At 45.6% G+C, this 22,180-nt stretch overlaps 3 protein-coding genes across 3 annotated transcripts; all 3 read right to left on the reverse strand.

Annotated features, from left to right (window-relative positions):
• Positions 1 to 3,129: 3,129 nt before the first annotated feature.
• Positions 3,130 to 3,771, reverse strand: LOC126041221 (keratin-associated protein 5-3-like). The gene has a single exon (XM_049806595.1). It carries the CDS (start codon positions 3,769 to 3,771, stop codon positions 3,130 to 3,132), a length of 642 nt encoding a protein of 213 aa, XP_049662552.1.
• Positions 3,772 to 6,496: 2,725 nt separating this feature from the next.
• Positions 6,497 to 6,991, reverse strand: LOC126041300 (putative small proline-rich protein 5). Its single transcript, XM_049806778.1, has one exon. It carries the CDS (start codon positions 6,989 to 6,991, stop codon positions 6,497 to 6,499), a length of 495 nt encoding a protein of 164 aa, XP_049662735.1.
• A 3,323-nt stretch (positions 6,992 to 10,314) lies between these two features.
• LOC126041301 (keratin-associated protein 9-1-like) lies at positions 10,315 to 21,496 on the reverse strand. The gene is given in 5 exon segments (XM_049806779.1): positions 10,315 to 10,769; positions 14,926 to 14,954; positions 18,778 to 19,593; positions 20,104 to 20,231; positions 21,370 to 21,496. Coding segments are annotated over 5 exon segments (1,335 nt in total). The 3' UTR covers positions 10,315 to 10,534.
• Positions 21,497 to 22,180: the final 684 nt, after the last annotated feature.

Genomic DNA, 22,180 nt, shown 5'->3' on the forward strand with positions numbered 1-22,180 from the left:
AATGGCACCCAACCCTGGTGGGTTACAAAAGGCATTGAGTTGCCTCTGGGCTCTAAAGCTGTCACTGAAGTTTGGGTTCAGGATTTAGAAGTGGGACATGGCAATGCGAGACTTCAAAGCAAACTCCTGCTGGCCGTGTCTGGTTGGAACAACAGAAGTGGGCAAACAGGTGGTGGGGTATGGCCAGGGAGTAGCAGAGAAACCTATTTCTGAGTAAAACAGCAAAGAAGCACTAAAAGGAGTGTTGCAATATTTCAAGTCAGTCCTTTCTTTGCTCAAAGAGAGGATTTTAACCCAAACAGAAGGAATTTAAACCCTGTAGGAGACAGAGAGCATACAGGCAGGAGGCTTGGAAGGACAAGAGGTCTCCAACAGTGTCTCATTCCCATGATACTTGTTCCAAACATCTGCTGTTGGTTACCTTTATTACACTTTGATTGGAGAAAAAAGTAGGGAGGAAAGTGTTGTGACTCTTTGAGCTCCTTCTGTACCTCCATCCTCCCAGGTACATTGGGGAGGGCATTGGGATCCACGCGTCCATTGATGTAACACTGCTTTGGGGAGAAAAGTGTCCTTCTGCCCACAGAGCGCACCAAGCCTGATCTCATCCAGGACTCTAGAGGCCACTGTAATATTAATAATAGCACAGATCAAATTAAAATAAAATAGTCAAGGAGATTCATTGCTAACCAATGGACCTGAATCACTTGAACAAATTGATAGATGAGGAGATTAGAATGTATATGGGGATATTTCACAAACAACAGAAAAACAAAAATTCTTGTGAAACTATTTTTCACAATTCACTAATTACAGCCCAGATCACCTGGATGTTGACAAACCTGTTTATCGTTTCTCTCGGTGATAGAGACATCCACCTGAGCATGGCCTGGTGGGGAGGATGCTCATGTGCGTCAGAGACTTGGAGCCATGTACAAGACAAGACTGTACTGACCCTACAGCTGGTCTCTGAGCCCCACATGTATCCTGCAAAGCTCCTAGTCTTTGGGAGAAGCTTCCCTGCATCCCTTGATCCTATTCTGAGTGGATGGAAGTTTTTTCCTTTGGGTAATTTATTGGTTTTATGGAAGGAATTGCCTTTGCAATTGTCCTAATACAAGTCTCAGGAGATGGTTTGTTCTCCAGTTTGGATCATGGTTTTTTTGGTGGCTTATATGTGGTCATGATTCTTTGATTCTTCCATATGTCAGTTATTGGTTTTCTATTTATGAAGGAGATAAATGAAGCACAGAAAAAAAAAGACATCTTAGAAAGATCTGGAGGACACCCCAGATACAAGTTCAAAACCCCAAATCCCTGAGAGGTGATTTAAACACAAAGAAGATCTCTCTTCTCTTTCAGACAGGGGTTGCTCGTGTGAAATCCCTCTCAATAGAGGTTAGACAAATCTGTATCAAAATAGCTTAAGCAGAACAACTTCTGCCCTGGGGTGTGGAAAGCGGGAGCTGCCCTCCTGAGATCTCCTCCAGCCATCTCTTCCCAGCTCAGCAAGCTCCAAAAGGGATTTGAAAGTGGATTTGGATGCCTTTGCTGGCACTTTTCCTTCCACAGAGGTCCGTGAGGCTTGCACAAGTGGCATTGCATGCACTGGGGTAGCTGAGCCATTCCAGTCCACTGCACTGCCCATGGGGTAGGCATTTGGGCTGCCCCAGGTCTGGGCCACCCCACTGAGCTGTGCTTGGGGTGGGGACTGTGTGCTCTGCAATGTGCATTGGCATCAGCCTCTGCATATGAGCGAGGAAGAGGTTGACAAGGAAGGCTTGCTGCAGTGTCAGGGCAGAGCATGTCAGTAGCCCCCGTGTGTCCTCCTATAAAACCTCCATCCCAGGATGGTGCACCCTGTGCCTGTTTTTACTTCTTTTCCTTATCCAGATCATGCTGCAGGAGAAATCTCCACCATTAACATTGTGAAGCGGCTGATTCTGCCATGTGTCACGTCCTGCAGGTTGGGCCAGGCAGCGCACGGGGAGGTGGAGATGATGGAGGCTCTTGTCTGGGGTGGGTGAGGTGCGAGGAGCCACTGGGAACATGATGCTGTGAGTCACTGGCTCCGGATCCCTGCTTTGCTGCAACAATCTTCCCAGGTAATTCCTCTTCTAACCCTACCAGGCCATATCTTACAAGGAGTTTGGGGCCTTTTGCCCTGTTAGAGAGAGTGGGTCCCGGCAAGTCGCCCCCTGATGTCTGCAAGCCCATTTCTAATTTCCCTTTGACATGTATGGCTGGCCAGGTGATCCCCATTTCTCCCTCAGTCAAAGTCTTCAGTTCTGAGAGGTCTCACACCTTCCTGGTCTTTCCCAACATCTCTCAGCCATCAGAATGGCACCAAGCGTCACTGAGTATCAGCTGCTGAAGACATGTAGGTCCTGCAGGAGCTTCCTCCTTTGGGTTGAGACAAAATCTGTCACTCTTGTGGTCTCTGACAGTCTAATGGACCATGGACCAGAGCATTTCTCTTCCACCCACTTCGGCGTCCCCTCTTGCTCTACACTAGCTGTGCCATTCCTGTTCCTGAATCCTCTTCCTAACTTTTTCCCCAGGTTTTTTTCTGGAGGCTTATGACGCGAGTCAAACGGCACCTGTTGCCTCATCAGTGAATGAAATGATGTGCCAAGCAGACCCTCTCATTTTTACCTTTCTGATGATGTGTGTGGGTTTTTTTTTAAATTAGTCTCTTAGGATTTAATTGCTGGGTTGCATAAAGAGTCCGTTATGAAAACTGTTAGTTACTTCTCAACAAGGAAGTTGTCTGGAGTAGGAATAAAAACACACCAGGTTGAATCAACCAGAGGCCTTGACGTGAGGGAACAGGGAGCTGCAAACTCCAGCTTTGGCCACAAAAAGGAACAGAAGCAATTCAAAGGGATGAAGTGGAAAACACTGATGCAAGGGGGTTGTGTACCATAATTTTTTATTGCCTCCATGTCTGCTGTGAAATAAGGAGGTGAATAGCACTTAACAGAGACAGTGGGTTACATCTTCAAAGCACGTTACAAGCAAAATGATAGAAAAAGTGGAGATCTGTGAGCAACAGGGGACATGCTGCCCATCAGGGCAAGGTTGCAAGAGTGAGAAGTTTCTCCCATTCATTCCCACTCCTCATTTCCTTTACTTTATCTTCCGGGCTGGCACTTTGCAGACCTGCTTTTGCTGCTGGCTTGGGATGCACTTTGCCAGGGGCATGCAGCCTTGCTGCACCGGAGAGGGACAGGTCTGCACTGGGCAGCACTGTGGGATCGACTGCGTTGGCTTGCTGTAGCATGGCTTCCCCCCCTGATATCCTGATCCATGGCACATCTCGGAGCAGACCGACCTCCCATAGCTGTGGCATCCCCCTGATAACCCATAGCTGTATGTGGGTCTCCTGACACAGCTTGAACCACCTCTGTAACATGAACCTGAGGACTCGCGGCATCTCTCAGAGCAGACCGACCTCCCATAGCTGTGGCATCCCCCTGATGACCCATAGCTGTACGTGGGCCTCCTGACACAGCTTGAGCCCCTGCCTCCCTGGCACGAATCAGCTGCAGAATAGCCATGGCATCTCTCAGAGCAGACTGGCTGCCGATAGCCATAATGACGGTAGTTGTGCCCGCTCATGCCTTCAACGCCTTCGCTGTCGCACCCCGAGGAGCAGGTGTTGTAGCCATAGCGGAAGGGTGTGCGCCGGGTGTCCAGCCAGGACCCCGAGGGATCATACCAGGTTGAGTTCAAGTTGAAGTATGATTCTCTTCCAGAAGAGTATATCATGTTTGAGTTGTACAGAAAAACCTGAAAAACACACGGCCAGATAGGCTTGCATTTCCATCTCTCCTTTTTCCATTTAATTTCCCATAAGGCTGCTTTAGTGAGCCGTGCACAGGTCAACCTTACCTATCCTGAAGGCCTTGATCTAAAAGAAATTCTTGCAGTTGCCCTGGTACTGGTCAGATTATGTCCAAACCCCCTTTCTGACCTTACCCTTGTTTTTTTTTTCCTCCAAGAACAGAAGCAACCATAAGGCACTGCAGCATATAGTGGCATTGCTGTAAATCCCATACCCAAGTCCCCCAATAGCTTCTTTCCTGGCTTAGCCTATTGTCCTCTAGCCCTTGTGTGTAGATTATGGTCTGAAGGACAGTGCAAGCGTGCCAGGTCTGTGATGTCCTGAACCCAGATACCCATCCAAAAATGAACCCAGCTGCTCTGGGATGTGTCTTACCCAATTCACAAGGGAAGGCAGATGCTGACCAGGGAAGCAGGTTGTGAGAGGCAAAGGGACGGAGGCCTTTTATATGGTTCCAAGTCTTCCCTTTGTAAATGAAACATGCTGCAGGAACGAGGACTAAATTATTTATTGACAAACCATCTCCTCCATTTGGATGCTGTTCCCAGCGCTTGGCATGTTCTGCTTGACTCATGATTCCTGATAAGCATCTCATAATTATAATGTAGTTACTAAGTGGTGCACATAAAGGACTCACATCGTTTAAGCCACACATCGGCTACGTGAGGCAGGTAATAACGTACTTATTCACCATCTCCAGAGGACCAAGGCACTGAGTGGAGGCTGATGGGTGGCCTGTGAGTCAGGAGCTGTGATGTCCACAGTGCTAATGTCCTGGCCTTCCCCTTTTGCTACCGATGAGGAGCATTTCCAGGTGCCTCAAGGACAAACAGGTGATTGGGAAGAGCCAGCTCAGAGTCATCAAAAGCAAATCACACTGATGGGTTTTGGTGATGAAAAGGTTGCCTCTGTGGATGGTGGAGTGCGATGGATGCTGCTGCCTCAACTTTCAAGGCTTTTGGCACATTCTCCCACAGCAGCCTTGTAGTTAAGCTGGTGGAGGTATGGACTGGATGGGTAAACTACATGGTGGTTGAAAAACTGGCTGATACTGGTGCTGTTTAACATCATCATTAATGCCCTGGATAATAGGGTGGACTTGGCAAATTTACAGGTGGCACTGAACTGGGGTGAGCGGCTGAAATTACTGGAGGATGGGATGTGGGCAGGCTGGAGGAATGGTCCTGCAGCTAGGATGGACTAACTGGGATGGGAGGTTTGGGGTGGCTGGCAAAAAGCAGCTTGGAAGAAAAGATGGACCAAAGCTGACCTGGAAGTGCTGGTGTGATGGCTAAGCTGGCCCTTGGTCTATGGGCTCTGAGTCAGCCCTTCAGGCACTGCACTGGGATGGTGCCTGGTAACTAGCTTCAGTGAGAAGAGGTTGGGAAGAAAATAGCTAATAAAATAAGGGATTGCTGAAGTTAAAGTTCATATGTAAGTGTTTTTTCATTTGGTTAAATTAGACATGAGAAAAATAAATTGTGATTTTCTGCATTAAGAAAACAAGAATGAATTTCTTTTTTTCTTTGGTGATTGCTAGTGGCTGTGAGAACACACTGGAGCTGTGCTTAGGCAATACAAAGAAAAAACAATATATATTTTAATGCACCTAGTGGAAGGCTTTTCTGGCAAAGTGTGAAAGAAACAGCACATTACCTGTGTGCTTGCAAAAGCTGGGCAGTGGAGAGCTGTGCGAAGTGAAAAGTCATTCCTGGCATGCACAGACACACCTCACGTGCCAGGGCATAGGCTTATTATCATGATTAACATTTATATGATGGATGGCCTCCTCGTGCAGTGTTACGATCTGGCTAATGAAGGTGATGGCACACATTATGGATCAAACTGATTGTACCTAGATCACTTGCTGATGGACGATAGTGAAGTCCCTCCATTGGTCCTCTGATGGATAATCCCAGTGGAGAGGATTTTATAGCCCACAGATGGAGTTCAGCCTGGTGAAACTGCTACAACCAGAGTTGAAATCCTCATGTGTGAACTCTGATTTTGATTTTAAATTTACAAGTTTCCTTGTGAGAATTTTAATGACTTTTAACATCTCCTCATTGTAATGTTGGTAATATTTTTGGGGGTAAAAAAAAAAAAGGAACCAAGTGTCAACTAAATTTTTTCAACTTTATTCTTGAATATACAGGGAGAAAATAAAACTGCAGGAGTCCTTGATGCTCCTGCAGTCACAGTGTGTACTTTTTTCCTCGTACAACCTTGTTTTCAAACAACCTTGAAATCCATCCACTGAACCCATGGGAGAAGGTGGATCTATGGCAGGCTGTTTCGCCATCCTTGTTCAGGCTCTTCCCATTCAGTTTCCCCATCCCCAGGCTGCTCACCTTCTCAGAAGAGGGGAGAAATGGCTGCTCTACTCTGAGGAAGAACAAAGTGGGGTTTGGATGATTAAAGCCTGTTCCCTGTCAGGGGAGGACTCTGGGAATTTAAAGTGTCGGTGCTGGGGTCAAACAGGGGACTGTGGACCCTGAATCCAGTGTGCAAAGAGCAGCAGCAAGCCATCAGCCACAGCTGCATTGCATTGTGCCAAAAGCGGAGGTGGAACTGTCAGTGGTTTGGGCTAGCGGCAAAGCATCCCCCATGCTGAGGGGGATGGGTCCCAGTGCCTCGCTGGCCCTGTGCTCATTTCTTCTGCAGGCAGGGTGGCAAGAGGGGGACCTGCTTTTGCTGGTGCTGGCTGGGATGCAGCAGCAGGGGCGCAGCAGTTGGGCAGCAGTGCTGGACAGGTGGGTGGCAGTGCGGGATGCAGGGGCAGCGATGCTGCAGTGGCCGGGGATGAAGTATTGTGGGGGGACAGGCATCCTCCACGGGACACTGGTCCACGCGCCTCCGGGGCTTGCCGCAGCCACCTGGCTCCTCGCTGTGCAGGGGTGGGCGGTACTGCTGCAGTGGCCGGTGATGGATTTTCACAGGTGGGGGGCAGACGGGCTGTACATGGCTCACTTCCACCCGTCGCCGGGGCTTGCCAAAATTGCAGCTTTGCTGTGGCGGGCAGCACCTCCAGGCTGGGCATGGCTCCATGGGCTGGCAGCCTTGCGGCTCTCTCTGGCAGGACCCTTCAATGTCATGGCTGAGGCTGCTGGTGTCATGGCAAGGGGGCAGGTCTGTGGCACCCATGGGGCTTTTGTGGCAGCACCCTGTGGAACTGTGCCACATCCAGCCCTTCTCACCACAGGCTAAGCTGTCATGGCACAAGTCCTGGTCGCTGTTGCCTTTACAGTAGTGCATCCTGTGGCAGAGATGGCCAAGCCCTCGGGGATAAATAGTCTGGGAAAAAGAAAAAAAAACAACCAACTTTTTTTTTTTTGCTGTTTCTATGAAAAAAGTGAGGAATCCGAGACAGCTGAGAGAATCTAACTCACCCTGTGACTGGTGACAGATGGGCTGAGCAGAGAGTCTGAGTCCTGAGGACAGGGCTGCGGCCAAAAGCTTTTATATGTGACCGAGCTCTTTTGGAAATGAGGCATGCCATGGGAATTAATAGCTGAGCAGTGAGTGCCACTTCTGTGTGTATATTTTTTCTGGCACTTGCTGTTGGATTAATCAGCTGCAATTAGCATCTCCCTTGATGTAATGTCAGCTTAGCTCTTTGCATATGCAGTGGCGATCATCTAATTAGTTCTCCCGTCGGTCATATTCAAATATGCTGTTACCTAATGTTAGTCAGATGGGATCCTGGGATAAGGATACCTGGAATACCGTGATGCTGAGTAATGTGCCCAAAAGGAGTCTTTTGTGGCAGTGGGAAAACCACAAAAGGGCCCAGGAGTCCTGGTCTTCAGTCCCATGTCCAGGTGCACAATAGCTCTTGTCTTGAAACAGGGTGTTGGTGCAGAGGTATGCAAATGGCAATGTTTTTTCATGGGACTGAAAGAAAACAGGGAAAAATCTATCACTGAAAACAAGTAAGCTTCCTGACAAAATAAAAAGCAATTTTTTTTTTTTTTTAAAAAGGAAAAATTGGAAAACCAGTTGAATTCTGTTTTTAATAAGAAGCAATTGATTCTTCAACTGTATTTCAGCTTAACACCACCCTGACCAACTCTAAACCAGGAATTATTATGTTTGTGGAGTGCTCCATGGAGCTGGAGTTTTTCCCCAGACTGCTTTCTAGGTGTTTTACCCACAGCTGGAAATCCAGCCTGACACGCAGCAGAGATAAGATGATTTTACTGCCTCTTCATGCCCCGCTCCACACTTCATGCCATGGTACGGTTGTCTGCAGCTGGAAGTGCCCTGTGATGGAACAGGGGCTACACTCAGTTATCATTTCTACTTGAATATAATTAGAAGTGGGAAAACCTCTTTTTACTATGGTAACTTTGTGAAACTGTGATTTTATTTTGTAAAGCTGGACTCCAAGTGGACTTTGTTTATTATGTATAAAAAATTCTGAATTCTGGATTAGCAAGATTCAGTAAAAACATCATTTGAAACTTGTATTGTAATGCTCCTGTTCTTTAAAAACAGACATCAGATTTTAATTAACAACGTTGTCTTGATACGATGACCTTTCTTCATGGAGTACCCTAGCACTGAAGTTGCAGAAGGCATCTAAAAAAGTGCAGAGAGTACAATTAGTTCTTTGAAAACTGCAATTTCTGCCAAGCCAACCCAACTTCTGACACTGAAAATGTTATCTACCAATAGGGGTTTATTTTTTCTTTCATAAGCTTCCATCTGAAAAATCTTTGGCTTTTGATTTGTTAGTGGAAAGTTGAAATTTTCTGTGAGAAAACACCGGAGGTTTTCCAGCTGGCTTTGCAGATTGGGCTGCAGGTTGGACCTTGTTTGTCAGAGAAGGTCTGTGATATCTGCACATGATGCTCATCACCTTCCAGAATGCAGAGAAACCAGACAGCCAGAGAAATGGTGAGGGAATCAAGGGTGACATCTGGACCATGATGAATGGCAGATGTAGTATGGATGACTGGAAGATGTGAGTTCTGCATACAGGATCCATATGGACACCAGGACACAGGGGGAGACTACGTCAGGCTGTAGATGGGATGTATAATCCCCTATTTAAATGAATTAATTCCCTTCCAAGTGAGGAGCACCTCGGTCAAGTGAATGTGTACAACACCAAAAACCCTTTTATGTGCTGCATATCTGGAATGAGGACACCACAGAGGAGTGCTAACCTCATGAACTAACAATTTCAGGCTTTTTCAAGCACCATATCCACCATTCTGACATTTCTGCTTTGACTCATTTTCGATGGAAGCTGCTCCACTTTGCATTTCTGTGGATGGTCAAGACATTTTTTAAGTACCAGCAAAGTATCTCTCACAGCAGCCCTGGGGCTCTCAGTGCAAAAGGTATTTCCATGTGCTCACTCTACAGGAGAGCCTCTGTAAGAGATGCGTTTGGGTTTGAATCACTGGGAAAAGCATGTGCAGAATTCAGGGGTGTGATTCCAGGGTGCGTGCTTGGACTTGATGACTTTGCTGCCACTGAGATAATTTATTCTTTAGCTACAGGAAAAATGTAATTGCCTTGCAGGAAGCCATGGGACTTGCATGTAAGGACAGAAAATACCTTGGTATCTGTTAAGGGCCAACAAGGATTTTAAATTTATAACTCATTACCACAGTCCCAACATTATGCTGTTTTGGGATTTTTGCATGTTAGAAGAGATGTTTTGGAGTCACTTCCCTTCCTGAAGGTTTTACAAATCACAAAGTGCAAATATTTCATTTCTGAATCTCATCTCTTAAAATTTGCCACATTTTAATAGAATTCCAGATGAAATTAGATAGTATTTCTGAATCCTTCAGGCTAGACTTATATCTCCACTTCTTTCAATAACTCCCTCCCTGCACCATGCAGACCATGCTTGCTGGTGTATTTAATCTTATTGACAAGATATCAAGCCTTTTAAGAAGCCTGCTTTAAAGTTCAGCAAATTCACTGGAAAGATTTCCATTATCAGAAAAGATAGCTCTGAAAAAAAAAAAAGATAGCTATCAGAAAATCTTTAGCTCTGGCTTTAGGACCATACACATGCTTCGATCACCGACTGTGTATCTTCAAAGTCATAAGCAGGGGAAAGATAGCATGAAAATGCATGGCCAAGAGGATACTCCTGTAGCTTAGATAACGTATTGACACTAGCAAGCACTATTTTTCCCCAGATGAGAGACTAACCCAACAAGCTGACCGCATATACTGGCGTGCTGTCATCAGTAGCATGACAAATAGTTGAAAAATTCATTATATTCAGAAACTAAGCAAATGCAAAAAAAGTCCCAGACCAGAGCTATAGTTTAAAAGACAAAGATAAATGAATCAACATATACCGGAAGTCTGCAGTGTCATAACTTAAAAATTTTATTGTCTTTCATGACTAATTGGAGATTAAGTCAAGAAAAGGGAGTACAATACATCAACAGCATTAAAGATCCCACACACCAAGAGGAAAATTAACAGTAGGACTAGTGCTTACAAAGGAAAATCACACTAATCAGTGGGTAGCAACTTCAAAGCACATTACAAGCATTTGGTGATTACAGGCAGACAAAGAGGAGAGATGATCTACAGTCTCTAAGCAAAGGAGGAAGAGCGTTCATGGCAGTATCCATATCCATATCCAACATCAAATGAGCCATGAGGGAAGCAGCAGGCAGTGCAGCCCTGCCTGCCCTTTGCCATGTGGGCTTAGTTGCCGCAGCAGCCGCTGCCACCGCCGCAGCAGCCTCCGTTATTGTTCATGGTGTAGCAGCAGGTCTGCATGGGCATGCAGTAGGTGGTGGGGCGGCAGCACTGCATGGGTGAGCAGCACATTGGTGTCTTGCAGCACTTTGGGCTGCTGTAGCAGCACACGGTGTAGTTATTTCCACCGCAGCATCCACAGCCTCCGTTGGGCATGTTGCTGGTAGTAGTGTAGGCAAAGCTGGAAGAAACAGAGAGAGTCTGTCTATGGCTGGGAGCAGGATATTTGGAAATACGGAAATAATTTAAAGCTCTGTTTATGCTAAATTCGGAGATTCAAGGAGCTCAAACGGAGTGCTATCTTCTTTGTAGTAAATCTTGCTTGTAACTCTGTCTTTTTCCTGTAATGTACATGTCCACCTACTCATACCAAGGCATCCCTAATGTCTTAGCAAGAATCACACAGCGCAGTGCACATAGTCCTCAGTCTGGGCCCTTCTGAAACGTTCTTGGTCCCCTTGCTCTGCGTGGCCCTGCTAATACTCCTATAGCCTCTCCATACTTTAATGCTTCTAGCTCATCCCCATAATTCCTAGTACACAGTTCATAAAAGCCCAACTTCAGCCTAAGTCCCAGTCCAGTTACCCAGTTATATTTGGATACTGTTATAAGATATACATAACATTTTTCTTCTGTGTAAAGGAAGGAAGATTTAGATGCTCTCACTTACCCTGCTGAAGAGTGAGGAGACGTGAAGGGAAGACAAGATGAGCGAATGAAGTGAGCTGGGCCAGGAGACCTTTTATAGTCCTAGACACCTTCCTCCTGGAAGTGAGACAGCCATTGACCATTTGAACATCCCTGTTTACTAACCCAAACCCATACTTTTTAGCTATACGTGTCTTCTGGTATTTATTCTTTGCCATATTATTTGTGATCACTACCTTTGTTTTGCCTCATAATTGTTTAGCCTGCAGATAATCAAAGGGCTTCTATGAATACTAATGAATTTGTCCTCTCTGAAGCTTTGCAAGGCAGCCAAAAAATGTGTCCTCGTATCTGTTTGACAAATGCAGACAGCGATGACCAAAGATGCTAATGGACTTACTCAGCAGCGGCTGGTGCTGAATCAGTGTAAGAGCTGAAACTGAATCCCCTGGGTTGCGTCTTTTGCACATATGATGTGCTGTTTCATTGGACTGGTGTTTGAAACAAATATTTGGAAAATTTCGTCAAAATAGGTATGTTTGTTCCCTGTCACAGGACATGCATGTGAAGAGGAAACAAGAAGACCATGTGTTTGGGATGTGTCGGGAGTCATGCTGGCTCCTGGGTCTCAGTCACCTGCATGTGACTCCATGCAAGATCATCTTGCCCTCATGCATGCTAAGGGCATCTTTGTGATGCCGAAGCCATCGTTATCTTTTGGCTTGCCTAAACTTCTGAAAATCCTCCAATTTGGGGGGTTTAGGTTTGCACATGGGCATCACTAACACAAGAATGCTTCACTTCCTGCTCTGCTTTGCTGGGGCTGCTTTCCTAGAAACATTTTCAAAAACTCTGAATTGAATATTCACTTTAGAATAATTTGCATTTTAATTAGAAAGCTAAGGGGCAGCACTGCCTGTGCAAGCAGCAACGCAAGGAGTCATGGCTCTGGGACTGGGCATGATGCATTGCAAGTCAGCATGTCCCTCCTGCAACCTCCCATTGCATCCAGCTGAAATCCCCTTGTGTGCTGGAGCCCTGGCACCAAGCAGGACCACCCCTGCACAGCTCCTCAGCAGGGAGGGAGGGTTGTTTAGAGTTGGAGGTTGTGCAGGACTCTTTGTGGGTGTTGGAAGTTGTAAATGAAGGAGCTCAGCATGGACTGAGAGAGTGAGAGGAAGATGAAGGTGGAAGAGATATGACAAGCACACGAAACTGGTCCTAACTGGGGTGATAGAGCTAAGTGGGAGGCAGGGACTCAAAAGTGATGCAGGAAGAGATATTATTGAGGTGAAACCATTTTCTGGGAGGGAAAGAAGAAGGGAGGAAGGTCAAGGTAAGGCAGAGCCTTGAGCAACTGAGCCAGGGTGGATGAATGGTTGTTTATTGCCAGCTACTGCCTCCAATGCACTTTGCTGTGGGGCTGAATGATGGCAGGAACACAGGGTATTTGGAAGGAATTTTTTCCATGACCTAAAATTGCAGCTCTCATTTGAAGCCCTCGCCACATTATCCTGAGAGGAGTGCTGCCTAATGAGAGGATGGTGGAGCCTGCCTGGCGAGTTCCCTGCCTCCTGCCTGACACCTTCCAGGATCCCTGGGGTCCTCTGAAGAGGGGTCCTCCTAGATGAGTGGCTACCAGTCCCAAGGATGCTAACAGGAGCCTTGGTTTATTTTCCGCACAGTGCAAGGGGGAGCAGGTTGTGATTTTAGTGCCAATTTGCCCCTGCAGTAAATGCAACCAGCTCCTTTCCAGGCTTTCCTGGAATGAGAGTAATTCCTTGAGTGAAATGGTGGAGAAGCAACACATGTAATTGCAACCTCTCCAGACAGGGTACAAGAACACGCATGGCATTTTCTTTCCAGCAGGTCTCCTCTGAGAGGTGACACCTCCTCTGAGGTGACATACACTTGCCTGCCCAAGAGAACTAATTAATTTACAAGGAATTAATGGGGCAGAAGCAAAGGGGCGCACTTCACTTGTGCCTCCAGAGGGAAAGTTCTCATTGGCAAATCCTGCAACTGCATGAGGAAGTGATGATCTAGATGGGCATTTCCCACCCATGATAATTGTGTCCAGCCATTTGTGTAACCTAGGTACTCAAATGGTCTTTGGTGAGTGGGCTATGGATCTTAATGCAAAGAAGGGACTGAAGCAATGTGGAAACAGAGTCAGCAAGGGCGTTAGACACAGAATGCAGACTGCGGTGCAGACCTTGCATGCTATGTTTTAGTACAGCTCTTACTGACCCAGTCGCTTCTTGAAGACAGTAGAGGTTTCTCACCATTTGTTCTAACACTTCAACTCAATATCTGGTAACCCAGACATTTTAGCAGAAGCAAGACCTCCATCTGATAAATCTTAAACTATTTATAGGGGCTGCCTGTAGGTTCTGAAGTAGAACTCTAGCTGGTTAAAATACATGGAGCTTTCCTAGTTGGGATGTGCCTGTGTCAAACTGTTTCAGAAGAAATTCACATCCTTCACAAGTTTATGTATTATTTTCTTCCTATTTCTTTGTAGTTTCATAGTGAGAGGAGAAATATTGCTTGCAGAAATAACAGACACTCAGCTTTTGTTTGAATAGACCCATGCAGAAGCTCAAAACTGCATCAGGGGTGAAATGATTTTCTTTGTGTAGGCACCCTCCCCTAGTTAGCACCTTTTAGACAGGAGCATCCCAAAACTGGAAAAAAATGCGAAGAAAAGGTGATAGGTGCAGTGATACACTCTGGATTCACCAGCTAGCAAACAGATAACCACCAAGAGTTTTGCAGGGTCATGGACTACAGACTTTATTGTTTTTCAGACAGATTCAAGCAAAACAGTGATGAAAAGAATTAAAGATCCCACACACCAAGAGGAAAATTAACAGTAGGACTAGTGCTTACAAAGGAAAATCACACTGATCAGTGGGTAGCAACTTCAAAGCACATTACAAGCATTTGGTGATTACAGGCAGACAAAGAGGAGAGGTGATCTACAGTCTCTAAGCAAAGGAGGAAGAGCGTTCATGGCAGTATCCATATCCATATCCAACATCAAATGAGCCATGAGGGAAGCAGCAGGCAGTGCAGCCCTGCCTGCCCTTTGCCATGTGGGCTTAGTTGCCGCAGCAGCCGCTGCCGCCGCCGCAGCAGCCTCCGTTATTGTTCATGGTGTAGCAGCAGGTCTGCATGGGCATGCAGTAGGTGGTGGGGCGGCAGCACTGCATGGGTGAGCAGCACATTGGTGTCTTGCAGCACTTTGGGCTGCTGTAGCAGCACACGGTGTAGTTATTTCCACCGCAGCATCCACAGCCTCCGTTGGGCATGTTGCTGGTAGTAGTGTAGGCAAAGCTGGAAGAAACAGAGAGAGTCTTTTTTTCTCTGCCTGAATCTCCCAGTTGTTTAGGCAGCTTAAAACATGCTTATCCCAAAGTCCATCTCAAACTGGCTGGGGAAGTCCCTACTGACCAGAATCCCATGACAGCCTCTCCCTGAGATCTCCACATTTTTGCATTGGACACTGGTGCATTTGTCCAATACTGGTTCCGCCAGAAAGAAACCACCCAGGTGGATCCCAAAACCAGTCTCTCAAAATTGGTCCCAAACCAGACAGTACAGGAAATCCTGGATGGCTTCCTGCAAAAGCACACAGAAGTACAGTAGAATGCAAATGAAAAGGCAAGTGGTAAGCTCTGACTTACCCTGTTGACCAGTGAGGACAAGAGAGGAGAAGTCAAGATGAGTGAATGAAGACCACTGTGATGGGGAGCCTTTTATATGCTTCAAAGACATCCCCCTGGAAATGAGGCATTCTTTGGCAATTCTGACTTCACTCTGTATCACCCAGTATATGCCTGTCACGTGTCTTCCGGTATTTAATCTTTACCTCTTTCTGTTTGCTCACCACCTCAATTCTGCACTGTAATTAGTTGTACATACAAACAACAGGTGCAAATTTTCTAGTGAATTTGCATTAATGGGAACCAGAGGTAGCTGTAAAGTATTGCTATCCACTTCCCAAAGAATGACCTTGAGACACAGAGACACTTAACAATGTGCCCAGGGGAGGTGGGTGCTGAAGCAGTTGGAGAACCATGCCTGGAACTTGGAATTGTCACCACTTGTGTCCCCTCTGCACTTGGCTGGGATTTTGGGGAACAAGTGGAGGCTATGGGTCTATGTGAATCCTTTTTTCCAGCCTCTGAAATGTGGCTATCTGGTCAAAGTTAAGACTGAAGATTTTCTCCTTTCTTAGTCTTGTTCTTAGGTCTCCCTCCATGGTGTTTGGTCCTGACACGCCCTGCTTTTTATTTCTACTAAACTATTAAGAATTTTTTTCATTTTCATCCATGGATGAAAATCCATGAAAGAGATGGATTAAGTCTAAATTAAGGAGCTTTCAAAGCAGTAGTGCACACGTTAGCTTTTTTCTCTGCTGTTTCCATACACTCCATTTTCTGAGACTATTTCTAAGGTCTGTGAGACCGAGACAGCTTGTATTTAATCGTATTTGTGATGATCACATTTGAGTGTTTCACACTAACAATTTGGTTCTGTGTCACTGTAGGCAAGCATGAGGTTCAAGACTGGAAATCCAATCCTGAGTGCATTTCTCTGTGCCTTTCCCCTGTACCTCAGGAGCCCAGCTAGTATCTCACAGATGCTCTGAGTTCAGACACTTGACAGGACTTTTTCAGCAATTGCTTATAGTTGTTTTGGCTGCAGTGTGCTAAGGCAAAGGCTGCTGTGCTTGCAAAGCTTGACTGAACAGTCAGCAGGGAATGGGTAAGATGGTTGGAGTCAAGGTAGATATTATGAAGCAGGCTTGGAGATGGGGGAAGGAATTGTGGACATGTGCAGAGCCAGGACAGCTCCATGTGAGAAGAAGGAGGAGGTGTTGGAGTTTTCATCCGATGACAGGGGACACCAATATAAGATGAGAGTCCCAAGATGCGGAGGCAGCATCTATTCATGGCAAATTAAGGCTGCCATCACGTTCAGTGGACTCTGAGTGTGAGGCTGGAGTGGTGGCAGTTGATCCCTGGTGGCTGGGATATGTAGTTTCTTCCCAAGATGTGAACATGACCTCTTATGACATTGGGTGTCTCTTCTGGAATTGTCCCTAGGGAAGCATTGTTTCGGTCATGTGATAATAGCCAGATACCTGCCTGCAGGAAGTAATGCCCTCTTTGTGTAAACCCTCAAACATGTCATCCACTGAATAAGTCATTCATTACCTTTTAATCAGGCTTTATTGTCGCCATATTGGCCAAGATGATCCCTGTGTTAGAATCATAGAATCATAGAACGGTTTGGGTTGGAAGGGACCTTTAAAGGTCACCTAGTCTGACCCCATGAGCAGGGACATCTCCCACTCCATCAGGTTGCTCAGAGCCCTGTCCAACCCAACCTCGAATGTCTCCAGTGATGGGGCATTTACCACCTCTCTGCGCAGCCTGTGCTAGTGTCTCACCACCCTCAGAGTAAAAAATATCTTCCTTCTATCTGTTCTGAATCTACCCTCCTTTATAATAACCATTTACCCTTGTCCTTTTGCTACAGGCCCTACTAAAAAGTCTGTCCCCACCTTTAAGAAAGATACTTTCTTAAAGCCCCCTTTAAGTATTGAAAGGCTGCAGTGAAGTGCCCCCCGAGCCTTCTCTTCTCCAGGCTGAACAACCCCAACTCTCTCAGGCTGTCCTTATAGGAGAGGTGTTTCAGCCCTGTGATGATTTTTGTGGCCCTCCTCTGGACCTGTTCCAACAGGTCCATGTCTTTCTTAGAAATGGTTGTGAACCTTGCAAGGCTGTTGCTAATCAGGGTCTTATACAGATATTGAGAATATACTGGCATTTAATGTATAGCTGGGTCAGAAATAACATACTTCTACACTAAATCCCTTTTACATGCCATGCCAGGCCATGCCATGCCATGGCATGCCATGATGTCTTTGTAAACTTCCATAGTGGTTACATGAATTTGAGAGCTACAGTACCTTTGTGAATGGGGAGGAATCTGTCATGGCAGCTTTTCCAGCATATGATGAGATTAGTATTCACAGGAATTCCTTAACAGAATGCACTGCTGATATAGTATGTTATGATATGGTATAGAATATCCTTCTGCCAGTGTATTGTACCTGATTTACTTATTAATAAAAAACTTCTAAAGACCTGAGTAATGTTTTCAGAAGAGTCTAACCTGGTAGAGAAGATTATTCTAATGCAGACTTTGTGTATGCTCTGAAGATTTGGTTGAGGGAAGCAATCAAGACAGTGCTCAAGGCATTTTCCTGAGACATACAATTCACAGCTGAGTCCTGAATTTTAATAGTAAAGGAAGTCCCAGCCAGGTAGAAAAGGGACTGTTGACTCATGTGTGTGCTATTTTAGGAATGAAGCTTTTAAGTTGTATGCTAACAGCTGGGTTTCATTCCACTACTTGTAGTTCAGGAACACTGTGTATGAAAATCTCTGCTCACACAAAAATAATTCACTGATTTAACTTGTCTTCTGAAATTTTATTTTTGAAGATGGTAGTGGAAGAAGATGGTGCCTGCTATTCAGTGAGTAGTGAATTCATCTCAGTACCTACTGAAATACCTATTCTAGTATCAGGGATGAGTTCCTATACATCTTATGGAGTGGTGCGTTTTCAGATGGTGGAATTATGCATGCTTCATTCAGTCATGTCCTTTGAGTTTTATTTGACTTAACCATTTAATTTTATAGTAAAAATTGAGCTGAGGCAGATGATCAGTAGGTGCAAGAAGGGATCATACTGCTTTGCTTGCTGTCTTTAGATATGACCTAATTTATGCCAATGGGAAACATGGCTGGGCAGCTCTTTGTTTCTTATATGTTAGTCGGTGCCACAGGAGCATGTCAGGAGCCTGGCTGAAGGCATAGAAAATGGCACCAGAATGAGGACACATTCTGGGCAAAGCAACGTAAGAATAACCAAAAGACAAGGTTTTGTGTTTTGCTTAATGCTAAGTTTTATTGTCTACAAGTCACAAGAGAAAATGAAGAATGATCACGTTAACAGCAAAGGTGTCCGAAGTCCCATACACCAATGAGAGAATTAACAGCCCCACTAATATCTAATAGCTCTTTGCCTTATACAATGGTTGATATATTCAAGTGCATTGCAGATGTTCAATAATTAAAGGACAGAAAGAAGACAGCTTAAGTTTGAAAACAAGAAGAGAATCACTAGGCATTTACTCCATTGTCATGTGAACCAGAAGCAAATGAGCAGGTTTTCATCTCCTTGTGCCTATTCTTGATGCACGCCAGAGATGGGAGCCAGCAAAGCTGCTTTTGCTACCCAGAGTTGGCTCAGCAACACTTCTTGATTGTGGTACAGCACTGCTGGATGGGTATGCAATACTTCCTCATGGGAGAGCAGTTTTGCATGGGGCTGCAACACACCACAACGGGTTTCTTCACCATGTAGGAGCAGCAAGACAGACATCCAGAGCAGCAGCAGGGGCGGCAGCCACAGGAGCAGCAGGGTTGCTGGCCACAGCAGCAGCAGGACTTCTGGCACACCTTGGTACAGCAGATGGGCTGCTGGCATGGGTCACAGCAGGGCTTCTGGCATGGGTCACAGCAGGACTGCTGGCAAGGGTCACAGCAGGGCTTCTGGCACGGGTCACAGCAGGACTGCTGGCAAGGGTCACAGCAGGGCTTCTGGCACGGGTCACAGCAGACGGACTTCTGGCAGGGGTCACAGCAGGGCTTCTGGCATGGGTCACAGCAGGACTGCTGGCACGGGTCACAGCAGGGCTTCTGGCACGGGTCGCAGCAGGACTCCTGGCAAGGGTCACAGCAGGGCTTCTGGCACGGGTCGCAGCAGGACTGCTGGCACGGGTCACAGCAGGGCTTCTGGCAGGGGTCACAGCAGACGGACTGCTGGCAGGGGTCACAGCAGGGCTTCTGGCATGGATCACAGCAGACGGACTGCTGGCAGGGGTCACAGCAGGGCTTCTGGCATGGGTCACAGCAAACAGACTGCTGGCAGGGGTCACAGCAGGGCTTCTGGCATGGATCACAGCAGACGGACTGCTGGCAGGGGTCACAGCAGGGCTTCTGGCATGGGTCACAGCAAACAGACTGCTGGCAGGGGTCACAGCAGGGCTTCTGGCATGGGTCACAGCAGATGGACTGCTGGCAGGGGTCACAGCAGGGCTTCTGGCATGGGTCGCAGCAGCAGGACTGCTGGCACGGGCTGCAGCAGATGTTCTTCTGGCACGGCTGGCTGCAGCACACTGTTCTGTTCTTCACGATGGAGCAGCATCCAGTAGAGCAACATCCACTAGAGCACATGTTTTTTGTAGTGTAGTCAAAGCTGGAAGGATCGAGGACCTGAAACAGCGTACTTTCAGATACAACCCATCTTTCCAAGTCTATAGATCTGTTTTATTTTGGCATACAAATGCTGCTGTCTAGGCCCACGGGTGATAGCCATATCACACACTGCTTCCTATTTATTTGTCTTAAGTTGCAAAAAAAAGATCCTTAGAGAAATCAAGCCACCTGTCACTACCCGAGCAATATTTGTGCATCTTTTGAACTATCCTAGAAACTAACTTTCCTGTGGTCATCCATGAAGACCTGAATTTCCATCCCAATAAGCTTATTTTCCACTGTGCTCTCTCTTACCAACTGTCTTTTGCAATAAGCAATAGACCAACAGGCTAGGAAAATCTGGATTTCAGAGAGAGCTGTAGATCATAGAATCATAGAATAGTTTGGGTTGGAAGGGACCTTTAAAGGTCATCTTTTCCAACACCGTACAAAGATACATTTCAATTCATTGCTTGACCAAAAACAAATGAGAACTATTGGTACCAAGGAACAATGCTAATAGGTAACACTTACCTTGCCAACTGAGTGGTACAGTTGAGTGAGGAGCAAAGGGACAGGAACACCTTTTATTTAGCTCGAAATTGTCCTGCCGGAAATGAGGTACCCCACAGCAATTCGTGATTTACGCACTAAGCCTATACTTATTTGTTGAATGTGCCTTCATCTATTTAGTCTTTGCCTCATTGTTTTTGACCAACCCCTCAATTTTGTGTTATTATCAATTTGTTCTGTAAATTTTTTACAATGTTTTAATGTCAAGTTAATTCTTCTGTGATGCTTGTGAACTGCTTAAAAGGTATGTTTCTGCTCATTTTACATATGGTAACGCTGTTACATTGAGATGTTAGGTGGCTTGTTCAGAGCTAGTGAGTGCTCAATTAACATAAAAATCATAATTAAGATTGAGGAGCAGTGGATTCCAGAGGCATGCAGAGGCCTTCTGTATGTCAGTCACTCCTCAATATGATTTTTTTAAAATAGAATTCTAGCAAGTGTAATTCCATGGCCCCGTGTTTTGTTTTTGAATGTAGAAATGTTGAAGGCCAGTGTCTTTCTTTGGAGTCTCTGGTCATTGGAAGGGCAAATAAGTAACAGAAAGTTCTTGACATCTCATCCCTTGATGCCTTATCCCATCCACGCATGGGAAAACACATGCCGTTGTCCTTGGCAATATCAGAAATTTTAGGTGCAAAGGACTGCGCAGATTCATCATGGAAATTTGGAATAGAGTTTGGGTCAAAGTCCATATTTTTCCAATTCCTTTTTGACATCTTTAAATAAAAGAAAAAAGCAAAACGCAAAACTTTTCTGGAATTTTTACATTCTGTTTCTGCTTAGCATAACTTGATCTGCAAAATTCCTATTTCATTTTTTTAAGTTCTAGTATGCCCTCGAGTAATGAAAGACCCACCTACGGATGTTATTTCTGGAATAACTCTATGCTCAGTTCTCAGTCACCCATTGGCAGTCATTAGTGCTGATGTTAATGATCATGTTGCAATTATTCATTATTGATGTTAATATTTATTTTGCATGAAAGCCTGAAGGACTCACATGATGCCCTGAGCACCTTTAGGGTTTCAAATTAAACTACATTTAAAAAAAAAATTATGTCTCTCCGGTCAGAGGGAATTCACAGGACCTGGGACCGTAACTGACGTGATTAAATGTTTCATTTCTGAGATCACCCTGAGGAGGAGGGCTGTTCGTGCTGCTGTGGGACTGCATCTGTGGAAGCAGAGAACTGAAGGACCCTTGACCACCCTCCCCTACAGTGTAGAGTTTCACTGGAGATATCCTGATTTCTGCTGAGGTGAAGGAGAGAAGATTCAGGCCATTTCTGTTCATACAAAACCACAGTGTGATCTAGATCACAGATGCTGAGCACATGATAGGTCATCGTGAAACTTCAGTTTGACTTCTGGTGACATAAAGCATCCATTTCCAGTCAGTTTCTGTTGGGTAGCTACTGTTTTTATTTGGCAGCTTTTGGAAAGCTACCCAGTCTAGCTTTGAAGAATTCAAAGGACAATGAAGTCACAACTTCTCCAGGCAAGCTCTTTCCAAGGTCAATGTTCCTGTCCACTAAACCATAGGCTTCATTTCCTATTGAGTTTGACTTCATGCTAATGACCCAGTTAGACTAGGTCACTGCCACACTCTGTAATCTAATTAGTGATAGAGATTTACACCAGGTGAGTACCTGCATCTCAGCTAACAATAAAGGAAGCTCATGGCAACCTGGGAGATGGCTGGGAGGGGATTTCTGAGCCTGCAGAAAAATGACAGGAGACTCCAACATTAGAAATGTGGGGGATCTTGAGCAGTGAGGTAAAATAAGAGAAGTTGGTGCAAAATGAGGCAGTTTTCTGTGTGAGTTTGTATGGATCTAGGGCATTGCTTCATCCAGTGTCCCTCTGAGTCAAAAAAACCCCTGCTGCTGGTAAAGCTGGATGTGAACATCAGAGAAGTCTAAAGCCAAGTAAGACAGATCCATGGGCAGCTGAGGAGTTTTACAAAAGAAAAGATTCAAATTAGACCCTCCAAAGATCTCAATTAAATTTTGCGTTGAGTGAATGAACTT

Source organism: Accipiter gentilis, chromosome 7, assembly GCF_929443795.1.
Source record: "Accipiter gentilis chromosome 7, bAccGen1.1, whole genome shotgun sequence".
Taxonomy (NCBI): domain Eukaryota; kingdom Metazoa; phylum Chordata; class Aves; order Accipitriformes; family Accipitridae; genus Astur; species Astur gentilis.

Excerpts from the sequence above, each read along its gene's own strand:
- LOC126041221 (XM_049806595.1), bottom strand. The coding sequence starts at position 3,771 with ATGATATACTCTTCTGGAAGAGAATCATACTTCAACTTGAACTCAACC.
- LOC126041300 (XM_049806778.1), bottom strand. The coding sequence starts at position 6,991 with ATGGGTGCCACAGACCTGCCCCCTTGCCATGACACCAGCAGCCTCAGC.